Below are 21,908 nucleotides of genomic sequence, written 5' to 3'. Positions count from 1 at the left end.
CAACTGTTTCTGAAATATAAGTCTAGTATTAACAAAACAAACAATCAAGAGTTTTCTCAAGTTAAAAGCAAATAGTGGCTGTAGTGCTGGAAAGAGGAACTCGAACATTACTTGTGTATTTAATTAGTGTATTTAATTGAAAATTCTGTGCAAACAGTCTGGTTTCCACCAAGACTCTAAAACCTTTGACAACTGTTTGACAAGTAAATAAACAACCTTAAAACAATGTACATCACATTCACTTGATTTCACCTGATAGTGGTGCCATAACCATGATTTTCAAGAAATAAGCAAGAGCCTGCATGACCAGAGAACTGTAGTTTTTATTGTTTAACTTATTTACATCTGTTGGATTACAAAATGTGGAATGTGGTCAGAATCAGAGTGAACATTTCTTTTTCTCGTGTGCAGAAAATGAAACATGATCAACTCTTTTTTTGTTTGTTTGTTTGTTGTTTTCTTTTCTTTCCTTTTGGCACATGGCACATTTTAATTACAGTGCAGCTTCCTGCTGTATCTGGACAATGTGCTTTGTGAGTTTTGTGCTCAATTTAGGCAGTGTTTTGCTTTCAAATCACAAAATAGACAAAAATAACTTACGACTGAGGAATGTAAACCACCTGCAATAATGCCACGAAAATGCGGTTTATGAGAGTGAGATTTAGTTGCTTCCCAGGTGAATTCATTGAGGGCTTGCACTGCTGCTCACTTCATCACCCAGCTCTGGTACTTCACAGACTTTTATAAAAGATTCACCACACCTCAAAACACAGCTGTGCTGTAACCAAACCGAAGTCTAACATTTATAAGAACAAAGGCATGGAAATGTGTGTGTGTGTGTGTGTGTGTGTGTGTGTGTGTCTGAATTCAAAGTGCAAAACCTAAAAATAAAAAACCTTTCAACACATTTCAACAAAACTGTTACCGTGAACCTCAGGATGTGTTCCTTCTATATTAACATGAGAACACAACAGGACAATAAAACATCCCCTTGAACAACAACAACAGAAAACAGCTAGAGCCTGTGGTACTGTAGGGGTTGGCACCAGTATGGATTTTAGACGTTATATCAGAAATAATTGGTTTGTAAGAGACTTGATGCAGACATTTACCACACATGGACGAAAGCTGGAGCTGCATCTCAAAGGCTGTTTTTACAAACGTTCGGCAGTCCTGGACTTTTTTCTATATATAGAGCAGCCAACTGCCTGGAGGATTCACAGCAAACGGGTCTCCTGCACATTAAACCTAGGCACCACGCCTCAGCTCAGCCTTTCAGAACATTTCTAGTAAATTCATCACCTTTCGCGTGCTACATGTGAGCAAGGGCAGCTTCATGTCCCGCTCTTTTTCTACCACTGTTCTGAGTTCATCTGAATAAATGCAATATGAATAACCGTTTCCTTGAATTTTAAGCAGCATGACCTCAATTTAATCATAAAAAAAGTATTTCTTAGTTTTATTAAGCCCTCTGTGTCTTTGCTACAGTGATATTTATTCTCCTCGGCTGCAGTTTGTTGTTCTTTTCTACTACATCTTAAAAACTGACCTTGAGCTACTGCTGGGAATGTCAAACACAAACTATAATTTTGTCTCAAAACTTGTCAACTGAAAAAAATTCATGGGGTGCCACGTACTGGAATAGTTTTTCCCATTTGAGTTTTAAATAACTCAGCCAATATGGATAATATTTAACCCCAGGTAGCACATGACAGGCAGCATTGATACACACTCAGGGGGGATCGGCATCTTCTTGCGAGCACTGCTGTTCATCAACACTCATTTGTCCACTTCAGTGAGAAAAAACTGCCCTCTGTTCAGTGCTGTTGTTAACCTCAGTCGAACCAACAAGAGAGGATGTGAGGGACGTGGAGAAAAGGCATGTAGAACAGGATCGTGAAAGGAGAGTGCTGGAGTGATGTGTGGGCGGCTGAAGATAATCTCAACCACAAGGTGTTGTGTTGCTATCATGGAGATTGTTGCTAGGCAACAGCATCCTTCAGTTCATTTTTGTGCTTTGCCGTGTTTAAACAGCAAAGCGGTCTCCCTCTTCCTGATGGTCTGTAACTCACACCAGCTAGTTTGGCCGGGCGTCGGCGTCCCAACCAGGCTGGTTGAGGCTGAGAGGTTATACCAGTTCATCCAGCAGAGTTCCTATACTGTGGTGCTGCTCAGGCGGGCCGGCTATGGGTTTGTTGCACATGGGGCAGACGCAGCGCACCTCCAGCCACTTTACCAAACACCTGCATAGAGGAACACAGACAGGACAGGAATGAGGAAAAAGAAAGCTGGACTACCTTCAACAAAATCTTCAACGTTTAACAGCTTAGTAATTTTTTCACAGAGTGGCAAGCTTATGACCCATGCATGAGTATGCGAGAGCCCTTTAGAACTCACTTACACCAGCAATCAAAATGCGATGCTGCCGCCATTCATGCGTAAGCAGCATTTGCAGAAACTATTTCTAGGCTGGGGGCAGTTAATTCCTGGAGCCTGTGCTGGTTGTCTCACAGTGATGACAAGACTGCAGAAAGTTGGACCGATAATAGACCTATACACAGTCTCCCCAATGTGTCGGTTTTACAGTTTACGGAATGGACAAGCAGAATGTGCTTTAGCTTTGCTGGTGTTGGTATGAAGGTTCTGTTACCTTTGGATGGAATCAGGTTCCCCACAGTTTTCCAGTGGTCATGGTAATAGATTTTTAAGTATGCTACATCTTACTGAAGCTCTCCTTACTGAGAAAACAGCTGGACTGGTCACTTGTGCAAGCTGCTCCTGGAGTCATGTTTTAAAACCAAGAAATCTCTTTGGCCATCTGAATTGATCCAACTAAAGCTGTGTGCAATAAATGAAGGATGCTTATATTAAACAAGACCAGAGTTTCAAATAATGGGATCAGAGTATATACAAATAATACCTGTCTGCCAAAAGCTCAGGCTTCAGATGGTCCTAAAAATCGGCAGATACATGCAGCTCTGGCTGTGAGCACAGCAGCTCCACGTGCCTGCAGTTTAGACCTTCTGTTTGTGAGCTGGAGCCAATCAGAAAAAGGAAGAATTAAAAGGGGAGGAGCTATGGCTCATTTTAGAGAGGGGAATAAATGAAAGGCTGCACCAAAGCCGATTATTCAGAAACTTGCATGAAGTGTAGAAGTGTTCAAGAATAATAATGATCCTGGGTCCCCTCTAATGGGCTTGGTATCCTTGAAACCTAGAAAAGTGACATAACCCTGATAAAGCCGTTTTGGTGCCTAAACCTCAACAAACCACAGGAAAAGTTTAAAAAACAAAAACAAGCAAACAACAACAACAAAACCCACGTCCTATATGAGAGGTAAACCCCCACACAGATAAGTGTGTTTGCCCCACCTCTGCAACACCTATCTCCTAATGGAAGTGTCATCTCAGGAATGCTTGACACAAGTGTCTTTAGGCAATAGCAGCAACCCACATATGGTTGTTTACTTACAATATTTGACACACGGAGCTTTTTCAGTTCTATTTTTCTGTAAGAGTCTTAAGAAACCAAAATAATGTCCTGCTGCCTTTAGCTGTAGTTAAAACAACATGAAGTAGAGAATGTTTAGCAATTTATACCAAAACTACTGTAGCCCAAGGCTGCTAGCCCAGAATATCAAATTGCTCCTCTGATAAGGCCTCTTTGCTTTTAAACTCTTCTCACAGAACCCAGTAAAAAAAAACTTCTCACATTAAGAAGCATTTCAATTTTAGACAACTGAAAGCACAAGGATATAGCTTTGCCTCCTCTGCAAGGTCTTCAGACCAGCTCTGTCTGATGTGCATGCTGGGATCCTCAGCAGGAACCAAGACATGAATGAATGATGACGAGTACTCCACCAAAAATTTCCATTTAACTTTTGATCAATGGACTTCACATCAGACGTGACCATTTTCACTTTAACAAGCCCTAGCAGGTGCAAACTGGCAAGCGAGTGTGAAGAAAGACTCCACTGTGCTCTACTCACTTCCTGTGGAAAGCATGTTGGCATGGCAACACTCCCAGCTCGTCTTTCACTTTGAAGTCCTCCAGACACACAGCGCACGTCTGCTGCGTGAGTGACAGACGGAAGGAAGCGGGAGAGGACAGTCGTTAGATTAAATTATCCTGAGTCAACAGCTTAAAGCTGAACGCAAACAGGTAGAAATGTCAATTTCATTCTTACCCCATGAAGACTCAACTTTTTTGGATCTCCTTTTAAAACTACCTGTAGGAATAACACAAGACATTTTTAAAGAAATGCTTTTTTTTTTAATTAACAGTTTAAATATCTTAAATTATTAACACCAGTCTTACCTCTCTGTATCCAAACCGCTCACTCTGTGCTTGGTGTCGTAGTTTGCTGTGGATGAGCGGAGAAACACATAAATAAACTTTGGCAATTTGTAGAATGTTCCTTTAACCACAGTGTGCATGCATTTCTTGGTTTCTGTCTTAAAATACACCTGTAAGAAAACATAAATTCTTTTTTAGAGGCAAAATTTTATTTTTAAATAGATTTGCACGATTCATTGATCAAAATAATCTTCATTTACTTTAAAGTGGACCCTAATTTTCTTCTGATTGGCTCCCCCTCCCAAACAAAAGGTTTAAGAAGCAGTTGGGTGGGCTGCTGTGCTCTCTCTGTGTGTCTCTGACATCATGCAGATCCCAGATGGGATAGACCCCTTAATGTGCTCACTGTAACGATGTATATATGGCAGAAAATAAGGAAACAGATAAAAGCTCCCTCTTCATAAGACTTTTATTAACATCCTTAATTTTTTCAATAAATACCTAGGGTTGCTGGTTTAGCCCAGATGTTACTAAGCAACCACATATCTTGAGGTTAAATTTAGTAGCCTGGGTTCAACTCTGACTTGAGGCTTTGTCTGTTTCCCCACTTTTCTATTTAATCTTCACTGTAAGATCAAATAACAGCAAAGAGCCTCCAAAAATAATCAAGATTATAAATATCTATATAACCATGAACTAACTGCCAAGAAATCCTAAATTTTTTGATAATGGAGTGTTTGTTGTACCTTTTAGACAAAAAATATATAAAAATATATCAGATTTGAATCTGCATGTATGACTTTTAATTTGTATCACATTTGCTACATTAGCCATATTTTTGGAATTTAGTCATTAAAAGTGTGTCATGCAATTTATATCATTTTTTGAGGGCCAAAAGGTCACGCTGATGATGTAGAAGTCTCAAAAACTCACAAAAACACATGTATCAAATACAATACGCTTGGCTTTAAAGGGCTAGTGAAGTACTGTCTGCACAAATATATGGTATTGACTGCTCATATTTTCTGTATGCAACCAGAAAAAATAGACAATGTGCAAATGGTTTTTGAAAAGCATGTCAATGTGGGACAAGGTTGAAAAAGCAAGCTTACTGATGCTTACACTTATTAGAGACAATTTCATGCTGAAAATAGCTTAATGATCTTCCTGCAATCTCTTCATATTTAACTTATTGTGTAACCTTCTTGTCATAGTCAGTAGCTACAACAGGCGGGCCCTTAATGACACAGTTAGTCACACAATTATGAGAGCAAGATTGCATAATTGTCCCTTGTGGTTCCACTTAAGAGTTTCAGGCTCAGAAAGACACTGAATGTCCAAAAGGAACTGCAAGGTACTCTCATGTGAATCCAACATGGGGATTTCTTACATGCAGAACCCAAAGTGAATGCTGATTCATTTTAAATTAATTAAGCAGTTTTAAAAAGGCAATTAGCCATGAATGGGTGCTTCTTGATGCATTCTCACTGTTTGTGCTCTTTATTTGTTCTGCCTGTAGTTTCCTAATCAGTTTCTGTATCTGTAGCTGTGGTTTATGTATTTTTCAGTCTTACAGGGATTTCAAATTGTAGCTTATGCTAAAAATACTGAGGTGTATGGCATCAGTTCATGTCATATACTTGCATATATTCCCAGTACTAATAAACTTTAATAAAAATGTATCAACCACTTGATTAAAGTAAATACAGTAAACCAAAAATAGAATATTTACACATAAAACTCAATTTTTAACTGACGTTTTGTCATCAGGTTGTTGGTCTCAGATTAAAAAATTGTTTGGACAGTGTTTATGGATAAATACACACAGACGCATTGTTCACTCACTTAAGTAATAATGCAACTACATTCAAAAATGCTAACACACACTTACGCGCACACACATGCACAAACAAGCTAATGAGTATGTTGCCTCTTTGAAACTCCGCACCACCCCTGAAACCAACAATGGAGAGATCTTTATCACTTGGCGAGCAGTGTCTATTCAAGAGGTTATTTTTGGCCTCTTGTTTTTGAACCAACCGAACATGGACCAAATGTCTGCCGCTGTCCGTAAATTGGGCCTGAAAGTATGTGCAGCGACAACATCTGAGAACAAATTAAATGTTTATCTAGGATGATATCCCCCTAAGCAGTGATTCAGCGCTTACAGTAAGGAACTGACAATTTTTTCATTGTTAATGAAATTTGGTTGTAGTGTTTAGAACAGTTACTCCTAACATTTTTTCCACGTGAACAATGTGAGGATACACGTTTTTCTTGTTGAGGTTTCCCATGCTCGAATAATGATGTGAAGTGGGTGAAAGGGGCGCCATGACAGAGATTTCTGTGTTTCCCTCTAACCATTGTGCAGCAACATCTGCAAGACTTAAAATTCCTCTCGACAAACGTCAAAGCCTCTCATGCCATGTCCTGCTTTATTGTGTGCTCAAATATGAGACCCGTAACAGTGTTACAAAACATGGTTAAATGCTCGCATTGCTACACCTTTGAAATATATGTTTGAAATACTTTTTACAGTTAATTCCAAGCCGATTACTTGGTTAATAAATTGATCTGCTAATCTGCTACAGTTGTATTAAAATAATCGCATCAGAAACATTTTCATAAACTTTAACTGACAAAAATTAAAAAGTTACTTAGCTTAGTCTTTAATACTGAATATCATTCAGATTTTAAGTATACAGCAGTGGTGAAAAAGGCATGAATGCCATGGTAATTTTGGTCTTTTAATCATTTCAAATCCAAATTTTAATTTATTTTGGATTTTCTCCAATCAATCAAAAGTATAAATTCAGGCTCAAATATATACATACACCCCCACTAATATTTGATTAAATGTTAAATTTAATTAAATGCTACACTTTTGCTAGCCATGAAAAGCTTCTGACATAATTCTGGCTGGATATTTGAACACTTTTTTAAATGAGTTTGTATAAATTGGCTAGTTTCCTTGGCATTCCACTTTGTTCCATGTTGTGTAGAAGATTCCAGTTACCTTCAGGATCTGTCACTATTCCCTGACATGATTTAAACAGAGCAATAAATTGATTAACCAGAAACAACTTAATCAATAATTCCAACCCTACTACACAGAGACTTTTACGTAAATAAAAAAAAAGATACTATCCATACCAATCAGGTGGAATTCCTCATTAAAGGGAGTTGGACACAAATCTTTCGTTCAAAAGACCCCAGCTAAAAATACTAAAAAAATACTCATGAGAGTCTTAAAAGGTCGAGTGAGCACAGGCCGTCTTCTGTGACATAAAGTCATTTGTCAGTATAACCTGGGGAAAATGAAGAGCCCCTCTTATGTGCAGAACATCAGCGAACATAAAACTCAAACTAACACAGCTGAAAAGACCACCACCATAAGCAACTGAGTAGCACAAGGATCAGTACTTCTACATCAATCCGAGCAGAGTTAAAACTGTAAAGGTCCCGACCAAGCAAGTATTTCCAACCAAGAGTCATCACAGGAAACTTAGAGTACTTCCTGGTCGATGTTAAGATACTTCGACGTGGACTCAAAGATGAAGTATACCTGGAGTGCAACAATGACAGAAAACAGTTCCAGGCCCAAACAAAAATGAGAAGCTGCCAAATCTGTGAGCTCCACCATGACTCCAAGACTGCACTAAGCCAAGAGTCCATACAGCATGCCCTAAACATAAATACCATGCCTTTGGCCTCCTAAGGCATGGTATTTATGCCTTAGGAGGCAAAGAGACTGTTTATTGAGTTGAGACATGGTTCATGTCTCAACTCAATAAACAGTCTCTTTTCCCTCCCCCTTCTTAACGAATGGTGTTCCAACCAAAGTTCATTTTCGCTTCGCACGCTCCTCCAACTACAGTCTTGTAATACCCGAAAGTTGGCACCAAGACTGGTGCATACACTGTGGTAATCTGTCTTCACCATGCTCGATGGGGCACAAACATGGACGCCATACAAAAGGTATATTTAAAAAAACAAAACACTCCCAACATCTTGTGCCTTAAAAAGATGATCTCTTGGGAAGATCAGATCCCCCGGGCTGAGATCCTTTCCAAGACTAATCTGCATGGAAGCAGCAGTGGCCAAAAACCGCATTTGCTAGACAAGCCATGGTAACCACATGACTGACCTACATCTACCCTTACTAGCCCAGAAAACAAGCTGCTGATAGGGAAAAGAGGTGCTATAGAGAGAGACAGAAAGAGAGAGAGCAGATTCCTCAAAAAGGAAAGGAGAATTTAATAATTGCCAGTCAACATTCAAACTGGGAAACGTGTGCACAGTAGGCATATCTACTTGCTATCGTAGTAGGCATATAAATAAATGTACATTACATTATTAGCATGGCTTTTTATCAGTAAAGTGAAACCAGAGAGGTTGAGGTCAGCACTCTCGACTAATGAAGCAGTAGTATCGTGTAACTTTCTGCATGCGTATCAGAAGAGAAAAAAAGTTTAACTCTTATTTTTGGGGCAAAGTCAGAAACCATTTGAAGAGGTTTTCATTTCCATGTATTCCATAAGTAACCTTTTTATATCCTGGAGACCTTTGAAATAAAGGTTATGGATCTCTCCCCATTCATTTCAATAGAGGTTAAAAAATAACTACCCCGAGGCTGCCAGTGACTTGCTTGACTACACCTAAAGTCTACTGCACAGGAAGTACCAACTATTTTGAACATCTGGCACTCAACAGATCAACCTGGACAGACTGAGACGACTGAAAGACGTGATACACCTGGATTACCCCAGCATCTGGGCTCTTTTGCACCACATGTGAGCAAGCACAGCCGTGGTGCTGAACCCCGCCATCCCCCGGTGCAAGCGTCATCATCTGACACCAAGGACAGCTAGAAAAACCGCTGACTGCGTCTCTGTTTTCACAGTAGATGACCTCCAGCATGTCCTTTTTGCTGCTGTAGCATTTCTGAAATAATCATCCTTTTGTTTTTGCTAAACTCAATCTGTCCTCAGAGTGTATGCAAGCGAGATGACGTCAATTTAATGATGACAGATGAGGTTTAAGAAGCTCAGTTTGAGACTAAACTGTTGTTAGATGCAAAAGTATGCCGTAGATGAGTAACCATTTATATTTCCATGTTTTCAAATTAACTGTCTGTTGCTGTTCTTGTTGTTTTTCTGGGGTTTTCTCCAAGATCTCTCCCAGCAAATTAAAGTTTATTTTAGAAAGCCATTCACTTAACAGCTTAATATCTCTCCTCAGTCATTCTATTGTCTGGACAAAAACACATTACCACCTCCCTCTTGAGCCTCGTGGATCTTAAAATATCTCTCTGACTAGCTGCTGTGCTGCTGAGTACAAACCCTGTACTGCACTGTAAGACCAGATGGGGACGTAATTAAAGTTGTGATATTTTTGGCGTGCCCTTGGTGTGGAACACTTGTGTCTTTTCGGTCTTGTACTTTACAGGTACAGCTGCGAAGATCTCGTCTCTGTGCAAGAAGTGGCATGTATTTGCTAAAGAAAGCTAAATCGTAGCAAACTTTAACCACCGCATCTTAAAAATTAAAATAGTTTTAATAGTGGTGGTCGTGCATAGATTTTTCGGTCGCAATCTAATGTTACAGCTGTGCATCACAAACACGATGACACACAGGATTAAGAAAAGAGCCTGTCTGAAAGAGATAATAGGAGACCTGCCCCCTAACACAGAGCGCCTTTCATCACTCAGTATTCATGTTATGAATCACCCGGTCTATAAATGAATTCACAATCACACTCCCACCCAAGAGTACCTTCAGCATGTTAATGGAGCCAAAGGAAGTGAGTCGCTGGTTATGATTCTTCAGAAAGGGCTTTAAGAGAAACAGGAAGGATCTGAGCTCTTTCAGACAGAGTTGATGCTCAATTTAGTGGTGGAGCCAGGTCACAGAAAACATTTTCAATCAAAGAAGCGTGTCTTCAGCATGTGAACATGAGTCAGTCCAAACTGAAACAAATATTTACCACTTACAATTTATCATTGTAGCTGCTGATCTTTTGAGCATATGAAGGACTTAATGGTTGAGGCTCAAAGTTATTCCAGATCTTGAATACAAAAAGTGAAAGATTAATCTCACCACAAAGTCCATTTAGAGCTAGGGTTCGCTTTAGGGAGGAAGCACATCAGCGAGAGACGCAGAGGAAAAATGCACGCCTCAAACACTCCATTAGTGTTTGTAATGAATCTGTTCAGAGGATGGTGGTTTATGAATTGTCATTTTCATGATGCTTTATGGTTGTTTTTTATTTATTTATTTTTTCTTACCCATTAGTGCATAGTTGTTGTTTTTTTTAACATCGGCTATACTTGTCATTGTTAGGACAGCTTGTAATAATGGCCTTCCTTCTTGTTCTGTGGTGCCGCAGTATTACAGTGTGTGTGTGTGTGTGTGCGCCTATCATTAGTGTTATTATTTTCATAATTATCACTATTGCTACTGATTTTGATATCACTTCCATTTTTGGTGCAAACACTAAGTTTAAAAGAATTACTCAGTGATAGTTCTTCTTTTCTAAAAATACATTTTTTTAAATGTATGCGTACATTTTAGGTCACTTTGTTAGGTACACCTGTTCAACTGCCCCTGAGCACAAATATTGAATCCTTCAACCACATGCATTTAGCCATGTGGATATGGTCAAGACAACCTGCTGAAGCTCAAACAAAGCATTACAATTGACTTAAGTGACTTTGAACATGGTTTTGGTTGTTAGTGCCGGATGGTCCGGGCTGATTATTTCAGAAAACGCTGATCTATGCCCACTTTCTGATGGCTGCTTTCAGTAGGATAACACACCACAAAGTTCAAGTCATCTCAAACGCGTTTCTTTAAAATGATTACTTCAAATAAAGCACAGAGCATCTTTAGGATGTGTTGAAACAGGAGATTCACATCATGGATGTGCAGCTGACAAATGTGAAGCGACTGTGTGACGCTGTCATGTTAATATAGACCAGAATCTCTGAGAAATGTTTCCAGCAACTAGTTCAAGACGTGCCACAAAGAATTAAGGCATTCCTGGTGGCAAAAGGGTGTATCTTATACGTTTATAAAGTGGGTGGTGAGTGTATATCTCTTTAAAAGAAGAAAAAAATAAGATGAAAAAAAGGCATCAAACACAATGTGCTTCCTTTTGAACATAACAAAAAGAACAGGACTTCTTTGTTACTATTTTCAGGCAGCAGAGGAGGAAATGAGATGCACGCTTGTAGATACAATCTGACATAAATACACCCTTATTCCCAACTTTCTGGAATATGTTGCCAGCATTAAACTCAAATGAGCATATATTTAAAGAAACATTTTCGTCATTTAATAGCTTCTCCTGTGGTGTAGGGGTTTACATATTTTCCTGACAAGCAGAAGATCCCCAGTTTGATTCTGGAAGGATGCAGTAACACTTTTGGGGTTGTGTTAAAAGGAGGATCTGGTGTATATAAAAAAGAAAATCTACCAAGTCAAACATGCGGAGGTATCTGCTGTGGTGACCTCCTTGTGTAAAAGGGAGATGCTGAAAGCAGCTTTTAAATGCAATGATTTTTAGTTATTTCACTGTTTTTATTGGCCTCTTTTACAAACATTGTTGTAGTTTGGACATAAGAGTGGATGTAAACACCTTAAAATACTCAAAGAACAATGAGTATATTTCAGAGCCTGTACTTTTTCACTTGTGGTTCAGCTTTTACCAGAGAATTTTATAAAACAACAATCTTTTCTTCCACTTAAGTGACAAATGTGTGTACTTTTGCCACCTCTGCTGAATTGCCTTTTGGGATAACAATATTTTGTCTTAAGGAAATTGACTTTAGGTTTAGATTAATTTAGGTGTGTAGTGATGAAATTTATTTCACTAGATTTCCATTATATTTCATTATAAGAATTAAAACGACTGAGGAACAGAGGAGGGATGTTATCTGCACAAATGCGAATCAAGATTCTCGCTGACGTCCGTCTTTATTCTGACGTTATTTTCTGTGATTTATTTCCTGAACAGCACATTCGTCCTGCCTGTCTTCCAGACAGAAAATGTCTTAAACTCTCTAGCATTTTGATAACACTAAAATTTGAACAACATTTCAAATTCATTTAAATGTCCAACAATAGCACACCGCATTATAAGAAATCAAGCAATTTTCCAAAAACAGATGCTTAGTCATCCAGAGAGAGCTCAAGATGAAACACAATCCCTACAGCAGGTGCTGACGTTTCCTTTTTGTTCACTGTGGACCTTCATGTATGATGGCTTTATGTTTTCCAACTGTGCACTATTTGTGCCGTGTTTATTCTGAACACAGTTTCTCCTTTCCTCACTGCTGTCTTCACACATTGTGACGGGAGGCTTCCTGTTGCCTCACATCCCGTCCTCCCATCCTCAACTCATCAGGGAGTTCACAGTCAACAGCAGGATAGGTCACCCTGTTCCTCTTTTTTTAACCTCAGTCCCTCCTACAGTGTGTTTCTTGCCTCCACACACATACAATGTCTCTACAGTGGAGATATTTAGGGATTACAATGTTGGTCTCGGTGGTGTAGTTTGGTTTAGGCCGGAATTCAATGCCTACAATCACAGATGCTTAACTTTTCCTGATGATTTATCATGAGAACCTTTTATGTGTTTATTTGTTTTCCAACTAAAATAAATGTATACAAATAATTTACAGACATTTATATTTCCCATTGCATTATTTCCTATTGCTTAATAGGGTCAATATTATCCCAGTTTGTAAATGTATAACTGAATTAGTAGAACTTACAGTTTGTCTGAGCAGATGTGAATATGAAGTCTTTGTTTGTGGGGGGTAATTTATGTTACTCGAATTGAGAGTTGGCTGTATTCATTGTTTGGCTGTATTTCAGGAGGGAAAGCAGATCATGTACTAATCGGAAGGTTGGCGGTTCAATTTCTGGCTGCCCCGGTCTGCATGCATGTCCTTGGGCAAGATACTGAAGCCCAAATTGCGCTCCGATTCATCGGAGTGTGAATGTGTGCAATAGAAAGCACTTAGGAGAAAGTGCTTGTATGAATGGGTGATTAAGCAATTTATAAGAACAAGTCCATTTACTATGAATCTGATTAAACTATGAAGCATTTTCTGAAACTGTGAGCTAAATTCTTGTAGTCAGGTGTACTTTAGATAACATAAACCCAAAGTTGTTAGCATCTACAATAGCCTGAGATCTTCTCAGTAATCAAACCAGATAAATTTGAAGTAAACAGAAATTTCTCCTTAATATGAAACATAAGTGTTTATTTCGCTTGCCTGTAGGGCTATTTGTCCATCTTGGTTCTTTTTCCATTCATGAATACATTTCACCATTTATTTGAGAGGCTTCTTCAGTTTAAAAAACAGATGGGAAGTCTTATCTAGCGGGGTTGTCCACTTCAGTTGGTCCTGATGCTGCACTTCATTTGATCCAGTTGAGCATGTTCCAACAAAAAACAGAACTCGTCATTACTCGCAATACAGAGCAATGATTTTTAAGAATTGTCTTTTTGCACTTAAAAACATCGCGGCGCCACGTTCATCAACACAGCCTTTGCGTATGACTTCTTTAGCCAGACACAAATACACAACAAGTTTTAGAGGTTTACCAATGTTTGCATGGGCAACTTATGCCTGATTCAGACTCCTTTTCAAACCCTACATAACCTGACATGCACCTCTAGGGAAATATAACTACTGTTGGATCAACGCAGCCTTCAACAACTGAATGGCAAGCAAGGTTACAGCGTAGGGTTGAAAGCAGTTTCTGGGTATGTCGTCAGTTAGGCCATAGATTTTTCTGCAGAAGTCTAAATCAAGTTTTAGATTGTTAAGTTGAGGTTGGTGGGGCTGTTCCAATTTTCCAACTTGAGGGTCGCTCCAGGTTAAAAACAAACCATGGGAGTCAGTGGCCCGTGCTATTGTTATGTGAGTTGTTAAGTTTTACAAGAGGTATGAATCAGGAGTGGGTCATTATGGTCACAACAGCCATTCAGTGAATTCTTGGTGAGACACTGCCACACTCTGACAAATGAGGGCTGCCTGGCTCATAGCTGGTGTCACCACCTCCGTTCAATAACTCAGTAATTCACAGTGGACATAGATTTTATCCTTACTCCCCTTATTTAATTCTAATCAAGGGAAAGCAGATGTCTAACTGGGCAATTCTCACCAAAACAGTTCTGAAAGATAAATAGCACCACAGGCAAGAGGAGTTCTATATATATAATGTTGTTTTGCTGTGAACCGTTAACACATCTAGAATCTGAAACAAGGAGAAAACAATTCCTACAAACTCTGCCCTGATTTGAAGTGGATTAAGACTTTGGTCTTGCTGTACGATTCTGTTGCCTCTCACCTAATGAAATAACAGCAGAAGATGAGGCTCAGGATGAAGACAAAGATGCCTGTCCCGAAGATCACCATGTAGATGTTGAGAGGTAGGTCCTGGAAGGTGATGGGCGGCATGGTGCACGACTTGTTGGAGTAAACGAGTCCGAGACCACAGAAGCACCCTAAAACAACAACAAAAGCAAATTTACAGGAAGGGTATAGCATGAAACAACACTGAAAGCCTGACACTAACACTAACACCCACACACACACAAATATACCGCAAAACAAAAACTGAATGTAACCTGTAACCTCATCTCTTTTCTGAGGCTCAGACCTGCATTGTGAACCTCAACAAGAATCCACAACCCGAGCCTTTAAACACAACAGGCGGTTAGACTGCCACTGTGCACATGTGATGGTTTTAATGTACTTTCATATATATGCAACAAACGTTTTGTCTGTTAACAAGCAGTTTTCAGACTCTGAGACTCACACACCAAGAATTGGTGAATCTGTTTTCATTAAAATGGCAAAATACAATCTGTAACTTTTCCTGTTTTTTTTTCCTGTTCTTGACAATAGCATCCATATAATCTACTGATACTTGTGCAAATATAGCACAAATGCAGCACTGAACATTTTTTGAAGAATACTGCAGCATGAACCAATCAGAAGAGATGGTAACCTATGAAACGTGCCATGCTTCCTTCCTACTTTGATGCTGCACCCTGCACACGGTTTTCAGTATTTGATCAGGGGTGTTTATTATTTTTATACCAAAGCCACTGTAGTCTCCTTGGTTGAAATGTTTGAAATAACTGTAAGTAACTGGTTAATTTAACTGTTTATTTGCTCATCTGCATCTACCCTAAAGGATTAAACAGTTGGTTAATCGCCAACAGCACCACCCAGCGTAATTGCATATCATATAATTCAAAATCCCCAAACAAATGAGGACTCATTAGTAATTGTGAAGCCTGGTAGTGTGACTCCAGGGCATAGCTGCAGAGGAAGATGTGGTGAAATCTCCACAAATGGAGCGCTATGTAACCAGATCTCTGCTTGACAAGCTGTTTTCAATAATAACATGCAACAGAGCACATAGCTGTGTTCTGTAAAAAAGGGGAAAAAAAGACAGAAAATTCTGAGCTGACTCTTAAAACAGCAGGAAACAGTGACTTATGCTCAAAAACACGACATTAAGTTCAAAATTAGCAATTTGTGTAAATAAACTACCGATAATTGACTGATAATACCCTCCGGTATTTGAATTAGGTGCTATCCAGTTTTGCTATCCCAATAGAGAAATCAGTCTAAAGTTTGACCTTTATATACATTAATAAAATAATAAACAGGAAATAACCTTAAATCCACACCAGCATGAACTGACAAGCTGTTTTTAAGTTAGATAAACAGAGACGCAGAGAGCACACTATGTGTTTTGTGCATCTGAGTGAGTAATGAGAAGTCAGCATGTGAGAAGGAGCTTTGTGAGATCAGGGTCATGCTAACCCAGGGAGTGATAGTGAAGTGGAGCTCACGCCGTACTCGTCACACTCAGGCTTCTCATGTCCAGATTAGAGCAGCAACAAGGCAGAAAGCTGAGAGAGTCTGCAGGTTTTCATTTTCATCAGACACCGCAGCAGCTGATTTCACTGATTAGCATATTCACCCAGAGACAAGGTGCTAATCAGTGAACTTAGCCCGTGTGCTCTTTCACAGAGACACTTTTGGCCTTCCAGGACACACGCATGGAAACAAATTTAATGTAAAAACAAACTGCAACAAACTTAGCCTGAAACAAATTTAACACCCATTCCGTCTGCTCTGCTCTGTCTGTGGGTGTTCGTGTGTTATTTGTCTTTGCTTACTAATCCTGTGCTGGACTGACAAGCCCTCCACCATCATAGGAAAGATCGATTTTCAGCACCATATTTTAATTTAATTGTAACTTCTAGACTCTATGAGAGGAGCTATGTATGCCTCAGAGGACCAAATGATTGATATTTATCTTTAAGAGGTTTCTTAAGTGGCGTTGTGACCCAACCACAGGTCCTAAGGGAAATGTGTACTCCCAGACTGGTTGGTGAGTGGTTGCCAGAGGTTGTTACAGCAAGCGTTTGCAGACAAGTTGATACAAACTAAGAGAAACTGCAGATATCTGCAAGTGACAAAAGCTGTCACAAGGACATTTTTGACAGCCAATTAGGTACTACATGTTTTTCCATAACTGGGGCTTTTTTAACTTGACCAAACTGTGTCATGTGGTTAGCAGTGTGGCTGTAAAATTTCAGTACTGGTCCTTGGTACAGCCCCTTCCACCTTCCTATTATTTTCTGCCTGTAACAAACAAAATATTTAAGCCATAGAAGAGCTGGGCTTCTGTACCAACAGATGATATTAGCTCTAATTCATATCACATAGAGCCAGGATTTAAATAAACAAATAAATAAATAAATAAAAAACACCCTAAAACTGAGCAATTGGAGCGCCTGAGGCCTGAGATTTTGGCTCACAAGGAGCACAACCTTTGAGAGGCTGAGCATTTTTAATTTAAGCATCCACCATTATAAAAATATGTTTATTTAACAGAAATTCAAGAAAAGCTGAATGGGTCAACTTACTGAAGAGATGGATGAACAGGTGGAGGAATAGATGAAGATCTTTACCAGTTTCATTTCCGTGGGTATTATTTTCTTCCAGCACCACTTTTTAATCAATGAGGAGATTTCCAGTTACCCCCGCAGCCAAAGTAATAGACTGACATTTCTATCTGACGCCTCTCCCACCTCACAGTGGAAACAGAAGTATCAGGGGATCAATACTATCCGCCTCTTGGTTCCACTCGTGCTGAACAAGCAGAGCATGTCTATTAATCAAGGATCGTTGATGGCTGCGAATTCAAGTTCCACCACTTCACTCAGCCAGAAGCAATCAATGGTAGATACACTAAGGGTTGAGCCAGATTTTTAACCAAAAAGCCACAAATGTCTGAAAAGAGCCTAAACAGGACAAAACCAGCCAGCCTTATGATTATTCATGTGACTGACTGGAGAGAACTGGCATCAGGGTTGGAAATTGTAGCACAACTGACAGGATTTGACAAAGATTTTGAGAGATTTAAAAATGTAAGAAGTGAAATAAAACCCACAATATTTTTAATAATGCTCCTTCCTTCTCAAAAAACTATCTTTCACATACAACATTTTTTTCATCAAATGTGCCCATGCAACACATGTGCAATTAACTAATAAGGGCCTATTAAGCTCTATTTGAAACCATTGTACTAAATACCCAACATTAAGCATCCCTCTCATCGTGTAATGAAATGTGCTATACAGCTACTGTCACTGTCATCCCCGCTACCAGTTATTAAAGGTAGGCCTTCACTACCGAGCTTGATTTTTGTGAGGTCTGTGCGATCACAGCTAACATCATTCTACGAGAAACAACTGGCAAAAAAGGTCAAAGTTACTTTGGTTTAGTAACAGCTGATAGAACAGCAGGTTTGTCCAATCACCTACCAAATATTTTTCCCATATTCTTGCCGGTGATAACCTTTTATGTGCTATGTCTCCTTACAAAGACATGCAAAGTAATTATACTGATTGCTCACTGGCTTTCACACTTTGTCACAATTTAGTTTGCTTGTCTTTTTCACACTCTCTACTTCCTGTATGGCTAGAAAAGGGGTAGAGATGGTGATAAACATCTCCACTAGTCCTCTGACAAGTATTTATGACGAGTGAGTACTTGCAAGTGCTTTTGTGCACAAATTATCCTCTTTGGTCATCTATACAATTCATAATTACAGACAGAATAAAAAAAAGGGGTGCAACTTCCGGGTCTGAAAAGTGAAACCAACACTGAAGTGTCTTTCTTATGGTAACCAGGGTTTCACAGAGAAAAACAGGGCTCTGACTGGACTAAACACGTTCCTCTTGAGTTTAAGGCCTCGGTCACTCATTTCAGATCATGTTGAATAAATCATTAAGTCCTTTTTTTGTACATTTTGGTTGTTCTACAAGTCAGTGTGTTCATTTTTCATCATATTGTTGCCCAGAATAAAACACACTGGAGAAATCCAAATATTCAAACAGTCCTGCTGAAAGCATGCATTACTAATATTTTCTGTTCCACAATTTCAACTCACTATTGTCACACCTCTATTTAGATCTGACACAGAGAAATTTCTACTACATAAAATGTCAGATAACTATGTTTCTCACATTTTGAAATAAAGACACACCCTTTATTTTTAATTGCAGATGTTTACTCTCTCGTAATTAAGTTTTATTTTTTTTACACTGCAATTAGGTGGATGGATCAGACTGATGCTACTTTCCCTGAATATAACCGAGGACACAGAAAGATGCAAGGCGATCGAATTTACTTCATCCTCTTTACACATGTCAAACAATCTGCCTCACAAAGATCATCAGCATACAAAGAGACACACACAGTGAGAGAGAACGGTGTAAATGTCAGCTCCTGTATTCATGTCACTGCCCTGCTGATGACACAAATCACCTGAGCAGACTCACAATCCAAATCTAGGGCATTTGCATTCAAACCTTTGTGCGTGCGCACCATGTCACATCATGTTGCATTTCCCTCCTCCACCTTTGTATGCGGGGAGAGCAGCTATATTAAGTGATTTTTTGATTTGGTTGAAGTCTTGCATGACCAGTGACCTATATATCAACAATCTTATGAGGCGTGCCGTTGCCATGGAGTAGTAGATGCAGAAAGCGGCTGAAGGTTAGCTAATGAAAGTTCTCATTTCAGGACAAAGAGAATCCGAGAGATTCTCGAGTTATTCTTCAAAAAGGCAGGAAATTCCCTCTGAGATTTGATCGAGCTGTAAAATACCTCGACTATTGCAGTTTCCCTGACAGCTCCTATGAGATGCCTGCTGGGGTTTTGTCCTATATATGTCGTGTTCAAACAAAACTGCTTTCTGCTGCTGTTGCTGCTGCTGCCTTTGCTAAAGACTGAGCTTCCCATCAAATATTCAGCAGTTCACATAGGGGGGAATCACTCAGGCCTGCCTGCATGGCTGCTGCTGTTTTCAAGACGAAAGTAGGTTGGGGCACAAATCTCCCCATCACATGCATGAAAGCACGACATGTGTCACATATAAACAGTAGAATGAAAAGGCACGATCCCAGAAACACTGACACACACACAGAGTTGCAGCTGCCTGTTACTGCTTCATTTTTCCAGCAGAACTCTTTGATACTGTGTGTGTGTGTGTGTGTGTGTGTGTGTGTGTGTGTGTGTGTGTGTGTGTGTGTGTGTATTATTTCCAATATGAATGGCAGGCGAGTTGCTGCACAAAGGGAGTAATTGTTCTTGTCTGAACACCAACAGTCCACTGAGGAGGCTGCTGTAGTTGTGCATTCAAACAGGCAAAGTCAGAGGAAAAAGACCCCCAATCCATCATCTTCACCCAGTCTCACCATGACAAAGAAACACTGAAAGACAATTTCACTGGAATGAAGGGTTTCATTTTTGTTTAAGTGTGACTGCGTTTGTTCACACTTTTGGCCTGTTGGAAGATAATCAGCTGAAGCTGTGAAGAGTGTAAGTGAGAGACTGTAGATAGGGTCAGAGCAAACAAGATTACCTAGAGAGGCAAAACATTATACAAAGAGCACAATGACCGGCCTAGGTTAACTCTCTGGAGTGAGTTTAGGTCAAAATAAAGGTTTTTATCAGGTCAGGTAGACTCTTAACCTACAAATCAATACAAAAACTGACCAAATTTCTGATTGCCTAATCGCCCTTTTGGTGGATAGTGTATTAATTTAGGTAGATTACAACCTTTATAACATGCTGTAATCTATAGGGCTGCAGCTTATGATAACTTTCTTTATTGGTCATTTTCTTTGATTGTTGCGTCTATAAAATATCAGACAGTCGTGGCAAAAGCCTTACAGCCAAAAAATAATGCATCCAAGCTTCAAATTAATAATTCAAACGTTTGAGAACCTAGAACTGGGTGATGTGCACATTGCAGCTTCAAAAAACGATTTTTTATTAATACTGCTGCTGATTAATCTTCTAATTACTGCAGCTCTAACAGGCATTTTTCTAGTATTCACTCAGCACTTCTAACTTTTGCTGTTAATACTTTTCTTTTCCGTGGACTTTGACTTATTGGACAGGACGAAGTACAGAGCTGCTTGTGGACAAGAAATCACTTATCACTAATACCACTACTATGCAGCTGTCTGCCTACATTAGTCTATTTAACGAAACTAGATTTTCGTGTGTTTAACATTTAGCACGTTTATAGGGTGTTTATATGTCATTATTAGGGACACTTTTAAGAACAAATGAAGCACCGAGCACACAGCTTATGACAACTCATTTTGTGTCTCTTTGTTAAGATCCTGCACATTGTCGTTGCACTCGCTGGGGATGTCTAAATTTAGAAAGCACTGGCCTGAGTCAGTCTTGTTCTAAAATCTCTGTTTTAATCCTACTAAAATAATAGGACGTATTGTTCATTATTGTCACAGAGACTAGCAAAACAAAACAAAAAACAACAACAAAAATGACTCCTCACCGTTACACCACTGAAACGGGTGCATCAATGCACCAGATGGAGTCCTTGCCGTCGGGATCCGATTCGTGTTTACCAACAAACCGCAGGCCTCCTCGCAGATGGATGACCGCAATGAAGTGCACAAGTAGAGCCGGTGACTGCCCGCCAGCTGTGTCAAAGGTGAGCGAGACAATAGCAGCCCTGAAGAGGTCGTGAAAGACGAATAAAAAGGTGGATAAAGGGCGTTTAATCTTTTTGTATCGGAAGTTGCAGCTGGGTTATGTCACATTGTCCACGTTGGCTCGTCTCAAAAAGCAGTAATGCTGATGTGAGTGTTTCCCCAGCTTCTCCTCGCTGTCGCTGTTTTGACTCTGTTATTATTAAAAGACGGCATGACACTGACCCAGCTGCAGCATCTGTGTGAGAAGAGAAACTAGAGCACAGGCTCGATTTCCCTGCTCCCGCCCCCTCTCCGGCAGACTGACGTCCGGGGAGACCAATGGCGAGGCCGGTTGATCCGCGCTGTGATGTGACGGGCTGGTGTGTTTCCTGTAGCTCATTAACGTCTGCAGCTTACTGATGCATGTATGTTTTACAGCAAGGGGTCTGGTTCACTGTAGCTCACGAGCCAATCACCAGTGTGGCATAACAACCTGTATATTAAAGCACACACTCACACACCTCTAAATGTCACGTCTTTAATAGATTCACAGTGCC

General features: G+C 39.7%; 1 protein-coding gene across 3 annotated transcripts; it reads right to left on the bottom strand.

The window, feature by feature from the left end:
* Window positions 1-111: 111 nt before the first annotated feature.
* On the bottom strand, window positions 112-21,630 carry rnf122 (ring finger protein 122). 3 transcript variants are annotated; one of them, XM_085179921.1, is made up of 6 exons: window positions 21,213-21,630; window positions 14,661-14,817; window positions 4,318-4,363; window positions 4,187-4,228; window positions 3,989-4,068; window positions 112-2,243 (listed from the first exon to the last, which is right to left on the bottom strand). In XM_085179921.1, the coding sequence occupies exons 1-6, from the start codon at window positions 21,235-21,237 to the stop codon at window positions 2,129-2,131; spliced, it is 465 nt and encodes a 154-aa protein (XP_085036047.1). In that variant the 5' UTR covers window positions 21,238-21,630; the 3' UTR covers window positions 112-2,128. The 3 variants fall into 3 exon arrangements, with proteins under 3 accessions (XP_085036047.1, XP_085036046.1, XP_085036048.1); XM_085179920.1 differs by having other exon boundaries at window positions 3,989-4,071; window positions 21,213-21,628; XM_085179922.1 differs by lacking the exon at window positions 21,213-21,630 and adding an exon at window positions 16,151-21,206 and having other exon boundaries at window positions 3,989-4,071.
* Window positions 21,631-21,908: the final 278 nt, after the last annotated feature.

Source organism: Neolamprologus multifasciatus, chromosome 12 (genome assembly GCF_963576455.1).
Source record: "Neolamprologus multifasciatus chromosome 12, fNeoMul1.2, whole genome shotgun sequence".
NCBI classification, from domain to species: domain Eukaryota; kingdom Metazoa; phylum Chordata; class Actinopteri; order Cichliformes; family Cichlidae; genus Neolamprologus; species Neolamprologus multifasciatus.
This window is presented reverse-complemented; position numbering and strand designations above follow the sequence as displayed.

Bases quoted from the DNA above. Each gene is read 5' to 3' on its own strand.
- rnf122 (XM_085179920.1), bottom strand. From the start codon at position 21,237: ATGCACCCGTTTCAGTGGTGTAACG. The intron at 14,818-21,212 runs GTGAGGAGTCAT...TTGTTGTTTTAG, and splicing joins CCCGTTTCAGTGGTGTAACG to GGTGCTTCTGTGGTCTCGGA. The intron at 4,072-4,186 runs GTAAGAATGAAA...TCACTCACGCAG, and splicing joins AAAAGTTGAGTCTTCATGGG to CAGACGTGCGCTGTGTGTCT.